The sequence below is a fragment of the Amblyraja radiata genome, chromosome 35 (genome assembly GCF_010909765.2).
Source record: "Amblyraja radiata isolate CabotCenter1 chromosome 35, sAmbRad1.1.pri, whole genome shotgun sequence".
NCBI lineage: Eukaryota > Metazoa > Chordata > Chondrichthyes > Rajiformes > Rajidae > Amblyraja > Amblyraja radiata.
Window position 1 is genome coordinate 11,138,539 of NC_045990.1, and position 15,753 is coordinate 11,154,291.

Below are 15,753 nucleotides of genomic sequence, written 5' to 3' on the forward strand. Positions count from 1 at the left end.
ACCGTTGTGTAGAGCAAATCTCAAATACCCGAAAACAAGCAATAACTGAATATTGACAAAATTGTCAGTTGCTTCCTTTTGTCAAACTAGGGCAGAATACTACTTGAAAGCCATCCTTCACTGCTGATAGGGCAGTAATTTATGAGGTTGGATTGAATGTGATGTACAGGACATACGCTGGCAGTTTCCACATTGCCTGCTGGTGGTCAGTGCGGTCTCTGGGCCGAAGGGCCAGTGTCATGCCGTGTGGCTCTATGACTGTGTACGAGACATCTAATAATAATATTAATAATAAGATCTTTTATTGTCATTGCACATAAGCGCAGCAAGATTTGGTATGCAGCTTCCATCCGATGTCATAACTTAAATAACTAATAAAATTTAGATATAGGTACCCCGAGAACATGGTTTGTAAAAATGAACATTACAACAGTAAAATAGTAAAAACTGTTCAAACAGACTAAATCTAACATCAAATGTTGCAGGTCTGAGTTCATAATGACCGTTCCTGACCGCTGCTTCTTTGTATGTTTGTGTCAGCGATATCAGGCTGAGATCAGTGACCTGGAAAATCTGGGCGAGATTGGCAGCGGTACGTGCGGGCAGGTGTGGAAAATGAGGTTCAAGAAATCAGGACACATAATAGCAGTGAAGGTAAGTAAGGCACACGTAATCAGATGGAAGGGGGTGGGGAGATGATCGCACGTCTTGTTTCTTATTTATAATACTAATACAAGTGGAGAAAAATATCTTATGAAGTGTTTTTTTAAATCATAAAAGCTGTTCATTGATGGCTGAGTGCAAATGTAACTCCAGGTAAACTTGAACCATACAAATCATTGAATGTTCTTCTAGAGCAGACTTGTTGTTCTGCACCTGGATTTTACTGGGGTGTTTAGTTTGGAGATATAGTGCGGAAGCAGGCCCTTCGGCCCACCGAGCACGGGCCGACCAGCCATTCCCGCACACTACCACTATCCTATACACAGTTTACAATTATACCCAAAGCCAATTAACCTACAAACCTGCACGTCTTTGGAGTGTGGGAGGAAACCGGAGCACCCGGAGAAAACTCACGCAGGTCGCAGGGAGAACGTGCAAACTCCGTACAGACAGCACCCGTAGTCAAGATTGAACCCGGGACTCAGATGCTGTCAGGCAGCGACTCTACCACTGTAAGGCAGCAACTCTACCTCTACGCCCCGGGTGGTTGAGATTGAATGAGATTGGGGGAAGAAGGAAGCAGTTTGAAGGGAATTCAGGAAGGAGAGGATCAAAGAGAGACTGGGAAGTTCACGAATTAGCAAGGTAAACAATTAGGCAGCTAAAAGAACATTAAGCAGCAGAGGGAATCAAACTACAGGACAATGCTGCATTGACAAAATTAAAGGCCCTGTATCCGAACAAGAATAAAATTTAAGTTAGAAAATTAGAGTCCGGAGGAGGGTCTCGACCCGAAACGTCACCCATTCCTTCTCTCCAGAGATGCTGCCTGTCCCGCTGAGTTACTCCAGCTTTTTGTGTCTATCTTTGGTGCAAACCAGCATCTGCAGTTCCTTCCTACACAGAAAATTAAAGGCTCTGGATACGAAGATGATAGAATTTGTCATTGAGTTTGGTGGTGAAGGAGGATCACTGTGAAACCTGGCTCTTCAATCGAAGTAAAGGAAATCATGACAGTATGAGAGAAAAACTGGCTGAGGTGGATTGGAAGAACATTGATAAATATGAATGGTTAGCATTTACAGAAATAATAAATGCATTGCAAAAAAATAAATCTCTTTAAGGCATAGAGAAAGTAATTCAGCAGTAGCTGACGAGAAATGAAAGACTGTGCAATTCAAGAGATCGGCTCATGTGGTTGCCAGAAATAGCAGTAGGCCTGAGGATTGGATACATCTTCAAACACACAAAGGACCAAGACACTGACAGAGAAAAACAAGATAGAACATTATTGCGGAAAATGTGAAAATAGATTGTAAGAGGCGGTGCAGCGGTATAGTTGATGCCTTCCAGTGCCAGCCCTGGGTTCAATTCTGACTAAGGGTGCTTGTCTGTACGGAGTTTGTACGTTCTCCCCGTGACATCGGAGGCGGGCACGGGTTATTGATTGGGGATGATCAGCCACGATCACATTGAATGGCAGTGCAGGCTCGAAGGGCCGAATGGCCTACTCCTGCACCTATTGTCTATTGTCTATTTTCAAGGTCACAACCCGAAAGATCACCTCTCTGTGTTCTCCAGAGATGCTGCCTAGCCCGCTGAGTTACTCCAGCACTCTGTGTCCTTTTGTGGAAACTAGCATCTGCAGTCCCCTGTTTCTGCCTTCTTCACCATCCTATTTACTGGTGCTGCCACCTTCAGGGACCTTTAGACTTGTGCACCAAGATTCCTTTATTGCTTAATACTTCCCAAGACCCTGCTATCTCGTATGTAGGCTGCCCCTATGTGATGCCTGAAAATGCATCACCCTCACACTTACAAGGATTAAATTCCATATACCATTACCCAGTCCATTTTATTAGCTGATCAGTTCTGTAAGTTTAGACTACCCTCCTCACTATCAGTAACATTACCTGTTTCTATGTCATTGCAAAGTTACAAATTTATCTAGTTTAGAGATACAGCGCGGAAACAGGCCATTCGGCCCACCGAGTCCGCGCCGACAAGCGATCCCCACACACTAGCTCTATCCTGCACACACTGGGGACAATTTACACGGACACCAAGCCAGTTAACCTACAAACCTGTACGTCTTTGGAGTGTGGGAGGAAACTGAAGATCTCGGTGAAAACCCACAAGGAGCACGTACAAATCCGTACTGACAGCACCCGTAGTCGGGTTTGAACCTGGGCCTCCAGTACTGTAGCAGCAACTCACCCCGCTGCGCCACCAAGCTACCCATAGGTCATTAATCATAGGTCTGCATTCATACGGTGTACATCAAACAGCAAGGGTCTAGACACCAACACTTCCTATGCTATACACCAGTATATACACCAGGCTTGCAAACACAAAAACAGCCCTTCAACTATCAACCTCTTTTTCTTATCCTCTTTGGAGACCCTCGGACGATCTTTAATCAGACTATTGGACATTATCTTGCACTAAACGTTATTCCACTTAACATGTATCTGGAAGTCCTGATTGTAATCGTGTATTGTCTTCCACTGACTGGTTAGCACGCAACAACAGCTTTTCACTGTACCTCTGTACATGTGACAATAAACTAAACTAAAGCAAGCTAATTTTGGATTCAGTTTGTCAACTAGTCTTGGATCTCATGGGCTGATCCTAATGACAAGTGGTGGTGCTGTCAAGGTTTAGTCACTCCCAACTTATCTCTGGAAACGCATGGTATAGCCCATGCTTGCACCAAGGATGTGGAACTTAAACTGATCATCAGTCATTTGCTTCTGTTGAAATGTCATTCACCAAATTTGATTACAATCGAGCCATCCACCGTGTACAGATACATGATGAAGGGAATAACTTTTAGTGCATTGCCTATTTCCCTCTCCATAGATGCTGCCTGACAGATATTTCCAGTTTTTAATTTATAGACAATAGGTGCAGCAGTAGGCCATTCGGCCCTGCACCGCCATTCAATGTGATCATGGCTGATCATCCCCAATCAGTACCCCGTTCCTGCCTTCTCCCCATATCTCCTGACTCCGCTATCTTTAAGAGCCCTATTTAGCTCTCTATTGAAAGTATCCAGAGAACCGGCCTCCACCGCAGAGGCAGAGAATTCCACAGACTTGCAAATCTCTGTGAGAAAAAGTGTTTCCTCGTCTCCATTCTAAATGGCTTACCCCTTATTTTGGTTTTAGTTTTAGAGATACAGGCCCTTTGGCCCTCCGAGTCCACGCTGACAAGCAATCACCTGCACTATCCTGCACATACTACAGACAATTTACAATTATACCAAGCCAATTAACCTACAAACCTGTACATCTTTGTAGTGTGGGAGGAAACCGGAGAAAACCCATGCAGGTCACAGGGAGAACGTACAAGCTCCATACTGACAGCAGCTATAGTCAGAATCAAACCTGAGTCTCTGGTGCTGTAAGGCAGCAACTCTACCGCTACACCACCGTGTCACCCCACAATATGTGTGTCCTCATGAATTGTGTGCAGGTAACACAATGTTTTTTTGTTGTTGTGATTTTCAGCAAATGCGTCGCTCAGGTAACAAAGAAGAGAACAAACGAATCCTGATGGATCTGGATGTGGTGTTGAAGAGTCATGACTGTCCTTACATCGTGCAGTGCTATGGCACCTTCATCACCAATGTAAGCAGCTTCTCACCTTGTATCTTCCTTTAGTTTAGTTTAGAGATACAGCGCGGAAACAGGCACTTCGATCCCCGCCCACTAGCTCCATGCTACACACTAGGGACAATTTACAATCTTTATCAAAGCCAATTAATTAATCTACAAACCCCCACATCTTTGGAGTGGGGGAAGAAACCAAAGCTTCTTTGGGGGGGGAAATCCACTCGTTCACGAGAAGAACGTACAAACTCCATACAGAGAGAACCCGTAGTCAGGATGGAACCTTGTGCTGTAAGGCAGCAACTCTACCGCTGTGTCTCTGTGCCGCCCCTTGTTAAAACATTCTGTTTGTGATGACTTGGCCTGTGCTTGTTAATCTCGAGACTGTGTAATGACCCAAGGTTGTTTTCCTGCAATGTGCAGACAGATGTGTTCATTGCCATGGAACTGATGGGCACGTGCGCTGAGAAGCTGAAGAAACGCATTCAGGGGCCTATGCCAGAAAGGATTCTCGGCAAAATGACCGTTGCGGTGAGTAAGGGTTGAGAACGAGACAAGCAACCACTTAACTGCCTGAAACCATGCAAAGAGAATATTCTCAATATTCTGAGATACAGTTTGTAGATCGACTGGGCTTGTATTCACTGGAATTTAGAAGGATGAGAGGGGATCTTATAGAAACATAAAATTCTTACAGGATTGGACAGGCTAGATGCAGGAAAAATGTTCCCCATGTTGGGGGATTCCAGAACCAGGAGGTCACAGTTTAAGAATAAGGGGTAGGCCATTTAGGACTGAGATGAAGAGAAACTTTTTCACCCAGAGAGTTGTGAATCTGTGGAATTCTCTGCCACAGAAGGCAGTGGAGGCAAATTCACTGGAAGTTTTCAAGACGGAGTTAGATAGAGCTCTTAGGGCTAATGGAATCAAAGGACCTGGGGAGAAAGCAGGAACGGGGTACTGATTCTGGATGATCAGCCATGATCATATTGCATGGCAGTAGACTGCCAACATTCAGAAGATCCAAAATACATGAAATTAAGTCAAGTCAAGTCACTTTTATTTCTATAGCACATTTAAAAAACAACTCTTGTTGCTTTACATTGGTGGAGGTACTAACGTTATACAACAGTGGTTCATAGATTTACATACATAAATACACACATAAAGCCCTCCCTAAGAGGACATCAAGAAAGGCTTGAGAGTAAAGATGAGTTTTAAGTCTCGACTTAGAAGAGCCGACGGAGGGGGCAGTTCTGATGGGAAGGGGGATGCTGTTCCACAGTCTAGGAGCTGCAACCGCAAAGGCACGGTCGCCCCTGAGCTTACGCCTAGACCGCGGGATGTTCAGCAACCCCACGTCGGCTGATCTGAGGGACCTGGAGGTGGTGTGGTGGACAAGTGGAAAGAATTGGGGAGGGAAGGGGAGTCAGTCTACCCCACGACAGAAGGGGGAGGAGTTGTACAGTTTGATAGCCAGTTGTACAGTTGTAATAGGAGTTGTACAGTTTGAAGGATCTCCTGTGGCGTTCTGTGCTGCATCTTGGTGGAACCATTCTGTTGCTGAAGGTGCTCCTCATGTTAATTCCTCACATTACTCACAGGGCATGAGCTATAACTCCGAGCCACACTGAGCATTTGTGAAGTTTAGTTTTTGTTTCATTTAATTTAGAGATACAACACAGAAACAGGCCCTTTGGCCCGCCGGGTCCGCACATTAACAGTGTCCTACAAACACTAGGGGCAGTTTTTACATTTACACTAAGCCAATTAACTTACAAACCTGTACGTCTTTGGAGTGTGGGAGGAAACCGAAGATCTAGGAAAAAACAGGTGATGGGGAGAACGTACAAACTCCGTGCAGACAGCACCTGTTGTCAGGATCGAACCCAGGTCTCTGGCCTGTAAAGCAATAGCCCTTCTGCTACGCCATCATGCCGCCCTGTTTAACTTCAAACATCGTCAGAAAGTAGGAGCTGCAGATTTACAAAAGAAGACAGAATGCTGGAGCAGCTCAGCAGGTAGAGCCGAAACACAAATCCTTGCCCATCTGTGTTCTTTGATGCTGCCTGTCCCACTGAGCGACTCCAGCACTCTATGTCTTTGTTTTATAAAGATCAAGTCTCCATCTGTTGATAAAGATCCCTCCAACATCAAGCCCATGATCTGTAACGTCTGCTCACTAACGCGAGTTTATGTGACAATCGGCAGCAATAAATGAAAATACATTGGAAAGATAAAATGTTTAAGAAAGAACTGCAGATGCTGGAAAAATCGAAGGTAGACAAAAATGCTGGAGAAAGTCAGTGGGTGAGGCAGCATCTATGGAGCGAAGGAATAGGCGATGTTTCGGGTTGAGACCCTTCTTCAGTCTGAAATTCAGTGGGTGAGGCAGCATCTATGGAGCGAAGGAATAGGCGATGTTTCGGGTTGAGACCCTTCTTCAGTCTGAAACTCAGTGGGTGAGGCAGCATCTATGGAGAGAAGGAATAGGCGACCCTTCTTTAGTCTGAAGAAGGGTCTCAACCTGAAACGTCGCCTATTCCTTCTCTCCATAGATGCTGCCTCACCCACTGAGTTTCTCCAGCATTTTTGTCTAACTTGGAAAGATAAAAAGTGCCAGAATTATGTGATATTTCCGTCCGCTGTCGTTACTGTGTCCCGAATCAATAGTAGAAATGTTCCTTTTCCCCCCCCAAAAAACAGATTGTCAAAGCTCTCTTCTACCTGAAGGAAAAGCATGGTGTCATTCACAGAGATGTCAAACCTTCCAACATTCTTCTGGATGAGCGGGGACAAATCAAGTTGTGTGATTTTGGGATTAGCGGGAGACTGGTTGACTCGAAAGCAAAGACGAGGAGTGCAGGCTGTGCAGCATACATGGCGGTGAGTCTACGCGTCTGGTTATTAATGCTTACAGTCACGAGGAATAATTCTGTTTGTTGCTGTACAAAGAGTAAGATATTGGTGCATGCAGGTGCTCCCCAATTTACCATGCTTCAACTTGCGATATTTCGACTTTACGATCGACAAACGCTCAGCAAAGGCAACGAGCCGCACGTCATGTCAGGTCACGTACGTTTTTTACTTGCGCTGTTTTTGGTTTACAATGGGTTTATCGGAACGATCAGCCATGATCACGTTGAAGGGCGGCGCTGGCTTGAAGGGCCAAATGGCCTACTCCTGCACCTATTGTCTATTGTCTATTGTAACACCATTGCAGGTCAAGGAGCAGCTGTATTGTAATGCATACCAGTGGAGAGGGGTAGAGTATGCAGGAACGAACTGCAAAGGCTGGTTTACACCAAAGATAGACACAAAACGCTGGAGTAACGCAGCGGGTCAGGCAGCATCCATGGATAAAATGAATGGGTGACGTTTCGGGTCGAGACCCTTCTTCAGGGTGTAGTGACGCTTAAAGAATATAGAGCGGTACAGCACAGACACAGGCCCTTTGGCCCACAACGGCTGTGCTGGACTTGAACCCAGGGTGTGACTGGTCCTTGATTATGCTGCTGGCCTTGCCGAGGCAGCGTGAGGTGTAAACGGAGTCAATGGAAGGGAGCTAGACTAAAGTGCTGTGGAAACTCAGTGGGTGAGGCAGCATCTATGGAGCGAAGGAAATAGGCAACATTTCGGTCCGAAACCCTTCTTCAGACTGATCTAGGGTGGGGGGGGGCGGGGAGAAGAGAGGAGAAAGGAAGAGGAGGAGCCACAGGGCTGAGGGAGAGCTGAGAAGGGGAGGAGACAGCAAGGGCTACCGGAAATTGGAGAAGTCAATGTTTATGCCACTAGGGTGCAGACTGCCCAAGCGGAATATGAGGTGCTGCTCCTCCAATTTCCAGTGGTGCTCACTCTGGCCATGGACAGAAAGGTCGGCTTCGGAATGGGAGGGGGAGTTGAAGTGCTGAGCCACCGGGAGATCAGGTTGGTTAATGCGGACCGAGCGGAGGTGTTCGGCTAAACGATCGCCAAGCCTACACTTGGTCTCACCGATGTAGATCAGCTGACATCTAGAGCAGCGGATGCAATAGATGAGGTTGGAGGAGATGCAGGTGAACCTTTGTCGCACCTGGAACGGCTGCTTGGGTCCTTGAATGGAGTTGAGGGGGAGGTAAAGCGACAAGCGGTTGCAAGGGAAAGTGCCCGGGGAGGGGGTAGTACGGGAGGGAAGGGAAGAATTGACCAGGGATAGTGGGACTGTTGCAGAGAAATGACTGAATCTGTATTTCTGCTTTGTAGAAATAAATACTGAATCTGGTATTTTCTGATCCCTTTCTGTCTGCAGCCGGAGAGGATAGATCCTCCCGATCCAACCAAACCTGATTACGACATCAGAGCGGACGTGTGGAGTCTGGGCATTTCACTGGTGAGGAACTGTGAGCAAGCTGGTTTATGACTTGTACTCTTCCTTCAGTTTGTACCGGTGGAGTCCGTGTAACCAAACTGTGATCCGTGTAACTAAACTTGCCACAAGTATAGTGCAGTAGCACACTTTTACAACTGGTGTATTGTGTACATTCACTGTAGTGCACAGGGACAGTCACATCTAAAGACACAACGAGCTGGAGTAACTCAGCGTGTCAAGCAGCATCTCTGGAGAACATGGATAGGTAACGTTTCAGGTCGGGGCCCTTCTTCAGAATAGGTCTCGAAACATTCCCTATCCACGTTCTCCAGAGATGATGCCTGACCCGTTGAGTTAATCCAGCATTTCGTGTAACCCAGCATCTGCTGTTTCTTGTTTGTACAGTCACATCTTTAGTCAGAGGGTGATGAATCTGTGGAATTCTTTGCCACAGAAGGCTGTAGAGGCCAAGTCAGTGAATATTTTTAAGGCAGAGATAGATAGATTCTTGATTAGTACGGGTGTCAGGGGTTATGGGGAGAAGTTAGGAGAATGGGGTTAGGAGGGAGAGATAGATCAGCCATGATTGAATGGTGGAGTAGACTTGATGGGCTGAATGGCCTAATTCTACTCCTATCACTTATGACCTTATGTTCTAGTAAGCTTCTATCCTCAGCCATACGTTCACTATATTGTACATAGAACACAGACGTGACTGCAGATCCTTGACGATTAAATAACAGAAAGCTGGAAGAACTCCATGGGTCAAGCAGCATCCTTGGAGGCCCAAGGTGTAAGTTGGTCAAAACCTGCATGAGGCAAAGGTGATAAAATTGCTGAGTTTTGTATAAGGATGAGACAGATTAGAAGAACAACAACAGATATTCCTCTTACTGAAGTCCATGTAAACTACATCAACCTCATCTGAACATTGTATTACACTGTAAATAACACGACTATATGGCAACGCACTAACTAGCAAAAGTGTCCTGGCAAGCTCAGTGACCTAAGAGTCTGGCAAGCTCTAATATGTGCACTGGCAGATAGATATTGTAACTATAGTAACAAACCTGCACGTCCTTGGGATGTGGGAGGAAACCGGAGCACACGGAAGAAACCCACGCGGTCACGGGGAGAATGCGCAAACTCCACACAGACAGCACCCTAGGTCACGATCGAGCTCGGGACTTTGGCGCTCTGAGGCAGCAGCTCTATTGGCTGCGCCACTGTGCGGGTTTGTGGGTTGATTGGCTTCTGTGAATTACTCCTACTGTATGGAATGGGTGGTAAAGTGAGATGACAGAGAACTAGTATGATATTCAGTGTGGCTGAAGGGCCTGTTTCCATGTTGTATCTCTAAACTCAGCTGAAATGAAAATATAGTTTGAAATCAGCCTTAAAATACATCAGCTTTTCAATGGTTCAATGAGTCACACAACATTCTGCTTAGAAATGGGTCTAAACCGTGGAACATGCACTGTAGAATGAAATAATGCCCCATTCCTATCAAAGCAAATGGGGATTGACTTGGTCTTGAATGGTTCGTTTCTCTAACTGAACTCTGCATCTGTCATCTGTCTGCAGGTTGAACTCGCCACAGGGCAGTTTCCGTACATAAACTGTAAAACAGACTTTGAGGTTTTAACAAAAGTGCTGCAGGAAGACCCTCCTCTGCTTCCTCAGACCATGGGTTTCTCCATGAACTTCCAGTCATTTGTAAAAGATTGGTGAGTAAAACCTGGCAATATGTTATAAAGCAAGCTCGACACATGACATCAATTTATATCTTCCCCAACTAGTAATGGAGTGGTGCGCCACAATGCTGAGAACTATATTCAACATTCTGTATCTTCCCCTTTGCTCTATCTATTGTACTTGAGTTTGACCTGATTGTATTTATGTCGATTTTCCAGCATCTGCAGTTCCTTCTTGAACATGTAGACAATAGGTGCAGGAGTAGGACATTCGGCCCTTCGAGCCAGCACAGCCAGCCATTCACTGTGTTCATGGCTGATCATTCACAACCGTTCCTGCCTTCTCCCCATATCCCTTGACTCCACTATCTTTCAGAGCTCCTATCTAACTCTCTCTTGAAAGCATCCAGAGAATTAGCCTCCTGAGGCAGAGAATTCCACAGATTCACAACTCTCTGGGCGAAATTTTTTTCCTCATCTCCGTTCTAAATATTCTTAAACTGTGGCCCCTGGTTCTGGACTCCCCCAACATTGGGAACATGTTTCCTGCCTCTAGTGTGTCCAAACCTTTAATAATCTTATATGTTTCAATAAGATATCCTCTCCTCCTTCTAAATTCCAGTGTATAATAATAATAATAATGGATGGGATTTATATAGCGCCTTTCTAATACTCAAGGCGCTTTACATCGCATTATTCATTCACTCCTCAGTCACACTCGGTGGTGGTAAGCTACTTCTGTAGCCACAGCTGCCCTGGGGCAGACTGACGGAAGCGTGGCTGCCATTCTGCGCCTACGGCCCCTCCGACCACCACCAATCACTCACACACATTCACACACAGGCAAAGGTGGGTGAAGTGTCTTGCCCAAGGACACAACGACAGTATGCACTCCAAGCGGGATTCGAACCGGCTACCTTCCGGTCGCCAGCCGAACACTTAGCCCATTGTGCCATCTGTCGTCCCAAAATATACAAGCCCAGTCGCTCCATTCTCTGTCTGTACAGATGCTGTCTGTACAGATTTGTACGTTTTCTCCAAGATCTTCAGTTTCCTCCCACACTTCAAAGACGTACATGTTTGCAGGTTAATTTGCTTGGTCTGAATGTAAAATAGTCCCTAGTGCGTGTAGGATAATGTGCGGGGCTCGCTGGTCGGTGTGGACTCTGTGGGCTGAAGGGCCAGTTTATATGCTACATCTCCTAAACTAAAACAATCGCATCTCCGGCAAGGTAAGAGATTGAAAAAAAGGTTCCCCAGACCCCCTCCCCCACCCCCCACATTAAACAAACCGGAGAACATTAACACATACTTTTGAAAACACACTAAAAATAACAAAAAAGACAAAAAGACAGACAGACCGTTGGCGAGGCTGCCATCGCTGACAGCGCCACCCGGTAAACCTTCATATGTTTGCAAAAGAGTATCCTGAATGTACTTAAAAATCCAGCACCTGCCTGCCATGAGCTCATCTGCTCATCCCAAACAAAATTAAAGTTTAATCCTCAAGTAAAACTAAACGGCCTTTGTTTTCAATTTATTTAATCTCCTTATGGATATGTTTAAGGCAGAGATAGATAAATTCTTGATCAGTACGGGTGTCAGGGGTTATGGGGTGAAGGCAGGGGAAACAGGGAAAGGTAGATCAGCCATGATTGAATGGCGGAATAGATTTGATGGGCCGAATGGCCTAATTCTGCTTCAATCACATGAACTTATATTGCTTTCCTTTCTTATCCTCTTAGCCTTACAAAAGATCACAGGAAGAGACCAAAATACAACAAATTGCTTGTGAGTATCCCTTTGTGATATTAATGTAATGTTTTGTCCGCCTGCACATGTCCTGAGATTAATAATACAGATCTGGTGCTGCGGTTAATTAAGTTCCAAGCACAGTGCGAAAGGACTCCCTGTTAACTCTAGTGTGTCCAAACCCTTAATGATCTTATATGTTTCAATAAGATCGCTATTAACTCGCACTTCAGCCGAGCAGTTGTGTTTGCATGATGGATTTCACAGTTCCAGTGTTCCCAGCCAAGCTGTAACTACACCAATGAGGGATGCTTGCCTTGGGTCTGAATAAAGGGGCCGTACACGGAAGAAGCGTTACGTATTTCAGTTTAGGGAAGAACAAGTAAAAGTCAAGGATTTGGGTTCTTAAATGGGGAAAGACCAATTTGACCTCACAATTGCTTGTCGCACCTGAATGGTCAATGGACCCAAGGAAGTACAACGGGATCTGGGGGTCCTTGTTCATCAGTCTATGAAAGTAAGCATGCAGGTACAGCAGGCAGTGAAGAAAGCGAATGGCATGTTGGCCTTTATAACAAGAGGAGTCGAGTATAGGAGCAAAGAGGTCCTTCTGCAGTTGTACAGGACCCTAGTGAGACCACACCTGGATTATTGTGTGCAGTTTTGGTCCCCTAATTTGAGGTTGGGCATTCTTGCTATTGAGGGAGTGCAGCGTAGGTTTACAAGGTTAATTCCCGGGATGGTGGGACTGTCATTTTCTGAGAGAAGGAGCGGCTGGGCTTGTACACTCTGGAGTTTAGAAGGATGAGAGGGAATCTTATTGAAACATATAAGATCATTAAGGGTTTGGACACGCTAGAGGCAGGAAACATGTTGGGGGAGTCCAGAACCAGGGGCCTCAGTTTAAGAATTAGGAGTAAGCCATTTAGAACGGAGACGAGGAAACACTTTTACACGCAGAGAGTTGTGAGACTGTGGAATTCTCTGCCTCAGAGGGCGGTGGAGGCCGGTTCACTGGATACTTTCAAGAAGATAGCCAGGAGAACATGGATAGGCAGCATCCCTGGAGAACGTGGATAGGCAGCATCTCTGGAGAGCATGAAGAAATACTTTGTCTCCACAGGAACAGACAGCAAAAGAACCATTGTACAGTTACACAATCATAGATGTGCTGCAATTACAGACTGTGCTCTGGAAGTGGAAGCTGAATGTTGTCAAGCAGATTCACAGCGGAGTTTTTATTACATCTTGTTTCACATTTATTGCCCATCCCAACCTGCCTTTTAAAATCTGCTCTCATCTGCTGCTGAACTTGGTGACTGCATGCATTGCATGCATTGCAACTTGGCCAGTGAACACTGCACAGCCGTCTCTTCATTTATGAAGCGCTTTCCGAGATGAGTTATTATCTTTAGTTTAGTTTATTGTCACGTGTACCGAGATACAGTGGAAAGCTTTTGTTGCGTGCTATTCAGACAGCGGAAAGACAATACATCATTACAATCGAGCTATCTACAGTGTACAGATACATGATGAAGGGATTAACGTTTAGAGCAAGATTAAGTCCGGTAAAGATAGTCTGAAGTAGGTTTCTCCAATGAGGTAGAAAGTAGCTGGTTGTTTCTCGAATGGTTCGGTTGCCTGATAACACCTGCTCCTGAATCTGGAGGTGTGCATTTTCCTCTCGCCCGATGGGAGAGGGGAGAAGAGGGAGTGAAACTGATCCTTGTTTATGCTGGTGGCCTTGCCGAGGCAGCATGAGGTGTTTTGGTTTTGCTTTCCTGGTCCACCAAAATATTCCAAATGGAATTTAAACTGGAGGTGGTGGAGGGAGGACTTAAGCAAGAAAGGTTTCTTGGGGAAAAAAGAGCTACCTTAAATTTAGTTGCATCTGGTTGGGTAACTACGGTAGGGTGAAGACTATTCTATGCTTGAAGAACGAATTGCTGTACACATCTGTCTTGGTAGCTGGTATCTCAAATTGGATCGAATGCCCTCGTGTGCTCCTAATTGGTTTGGGTGTAATTGGGTCAATGGTAGGGAGGTTCTAACTCCCTGGAAAAGACGACATTGACACATAGGTTTAAGGTGAAGGGGGAAACATTTAATAGGCTCTGTGGGGTAACCTTTTCACACAAAGGGTAGTGGGTGTAAGTAAGTTAGTAAGTTTATTGGCCAAGTATTCACATACAAGGAATTTGCCTTGGTGCTCCACCCACAAGTAACAACATGACATACAGTGACAGTTACGAATGACTCCGAAAACACTAAACATTAATAATAATAAAAGCATATGAACCAACAAAATATCAGATCAAAGTGTAAGTGACAGGCTGCCAGAGGAGGTAGCTGAGGTAGGGACTATTGCAATGTTTAAGAAACAATTAGACAGGTACATGGATAAGACATGGTTGAAGAAGAGTCTTGACCCCAAAACTTCACCCATTCCTCCTCTCCAGAGACACTGCCTGTCTCGCTGAGTTACTCCAGCATTCTTCAGACTGAGTTACAGTTTCGGCCAGAAACGTTGCCTATTTCCTTCGCTCCATAGATGCTGCTGCAACCGCTGAGTTTCTCCAGCAATTTTGTCTACCTTCGAGTTACCCCAGCATTTTGTGTCTACCTTCGATTTAAACCAGCATCTGCAGTTCTTTCCTACACATGGATAGGACTGGTTTAGAGGGATCTGGGCCAAACACAGGCAGGTGGGACTAGTGTGGATGGGACACGTTGGTCGGTGTGGGCAAAGAGCCCGTCTCCGTGCTGTATCACTCTGTGACACCTTCCCTTTCTCCCACTGCAGGAACATAATTTTATTAAACGCTACGAGACCTTAGAAGTGGACGTGGCTTCGTGGTTCAAAGAGGTGATGGCAAAGACTGAATCGCCGCGATCGAGCAGCATCCTCAGCCAGCAGCACCTCCCGATCTTCTCCAGGTAGCCGGCAGGCAGAGTGGCAACTCAACCTGTGGGGGAGGAGAGGAGAGGAGTTTCGGCAAGTCACCACCAACACCCGCGGCGTCAGGCACAGCTCCTGAGAACGATGAATTGTACATAGTCTATCCATGGGGGGTTTTATTTTCTGTCTAGTGTGTTCTTTTTGATTGACTCAGGAGTGTGGGTTGTTGTGTGTTTGGAGATACCTTCAGTCGGTAGGAAAGGTGTTGCAGACCGCGTATTGGACTAAGGTTTGTTTCACACTTACTGTGAAAAGCTTACGCGCTGCCGTTGGCCTCTGGCCTTCCCCGTTAACCTCTCCTAACGGGACAAATGGTGATTGCACACTGCAGAGGAATCGCATCTTTATATAGTGTTTAATAACTACCGGGTTATGCACTGTGATTAAAAAAAAAAAAAGGATTTTACCTAATTTATTAAATATGAAAGTGTAGCTGATGTGAACTCAATGTATTACAATAGTCTAGTGTGTTTCAAACGCATGGAAAACTGCTGCTTTATTTTATTTCAAACAGTTACTTTTAAAGCCTTTTTGGAAAAGGTGAATATCAGACAGGGCTTTCAGAATTACTCTGCAAGCGAAAGTCTGGCGGAATATACCAAGACTGTTTGCTTGGTTCATTTTTTTTCTTCTTGTTTTTATTTTGATGCAGTGTGTTCTGATGCATGCCCAGTGCCTGTAATCATGGGTCATTCACTGGGCCGGCCATCGCGCCTGATTATC

General features: G+C 45.5%; 1 protein-coding gene across 3 annotated transcripts in view; it reads left to right on the top strand.

Moving 5' to 3' along the window:
- Positions 1 to 15,428, top strand: part of map2k7 (mitogen-activated protein kinase kinase 7) — a 36,159-nt gene extending 20,731 nt beyond the window's left edge. For all 3 annotated transcript variants that reach the window (XM_033012178.1, XM_033012179.1, XM_033012180.1), the window contains 8 exons: positions 541 to 654; positions 4,176 to 4,295; positions 4,701 to 4,808; positions 6,984 to 7,163; positions 8,566 to 8,646; positions 10,210 to 10,352; positions 12,065 to 12,110; positions 14,875 to 15,428. In XM_033012178.1, the coding sequence (XP_032868069.1) occupies positions 541 to 654; positions 4,176 to 4,295; positions 4,701 to 4,808; positions 6,984 to 7,163; positions 8,566 to 8,646; positions 10,210 to 10,352; positions 12,065 to 12,110; positions 14,875 to 15,012 (930 nt within the window). In that variant the 3' untranslated portion in view covers positions 15,013 to 15,428. The remainder of the gene's footprint in view (positions 1 to 540; positions 655 to 4,175; positions 4,296 to 4,700; positions 4,809 to 6,983; positions 7,164 to 8,565; positions 8,647 to 10,209; positions 10,353 to 12,064; positions 12,111 to 14,874) is intronic.
- Positions 15,429 to 15,753: the final 325 nt, after the last annotated feature.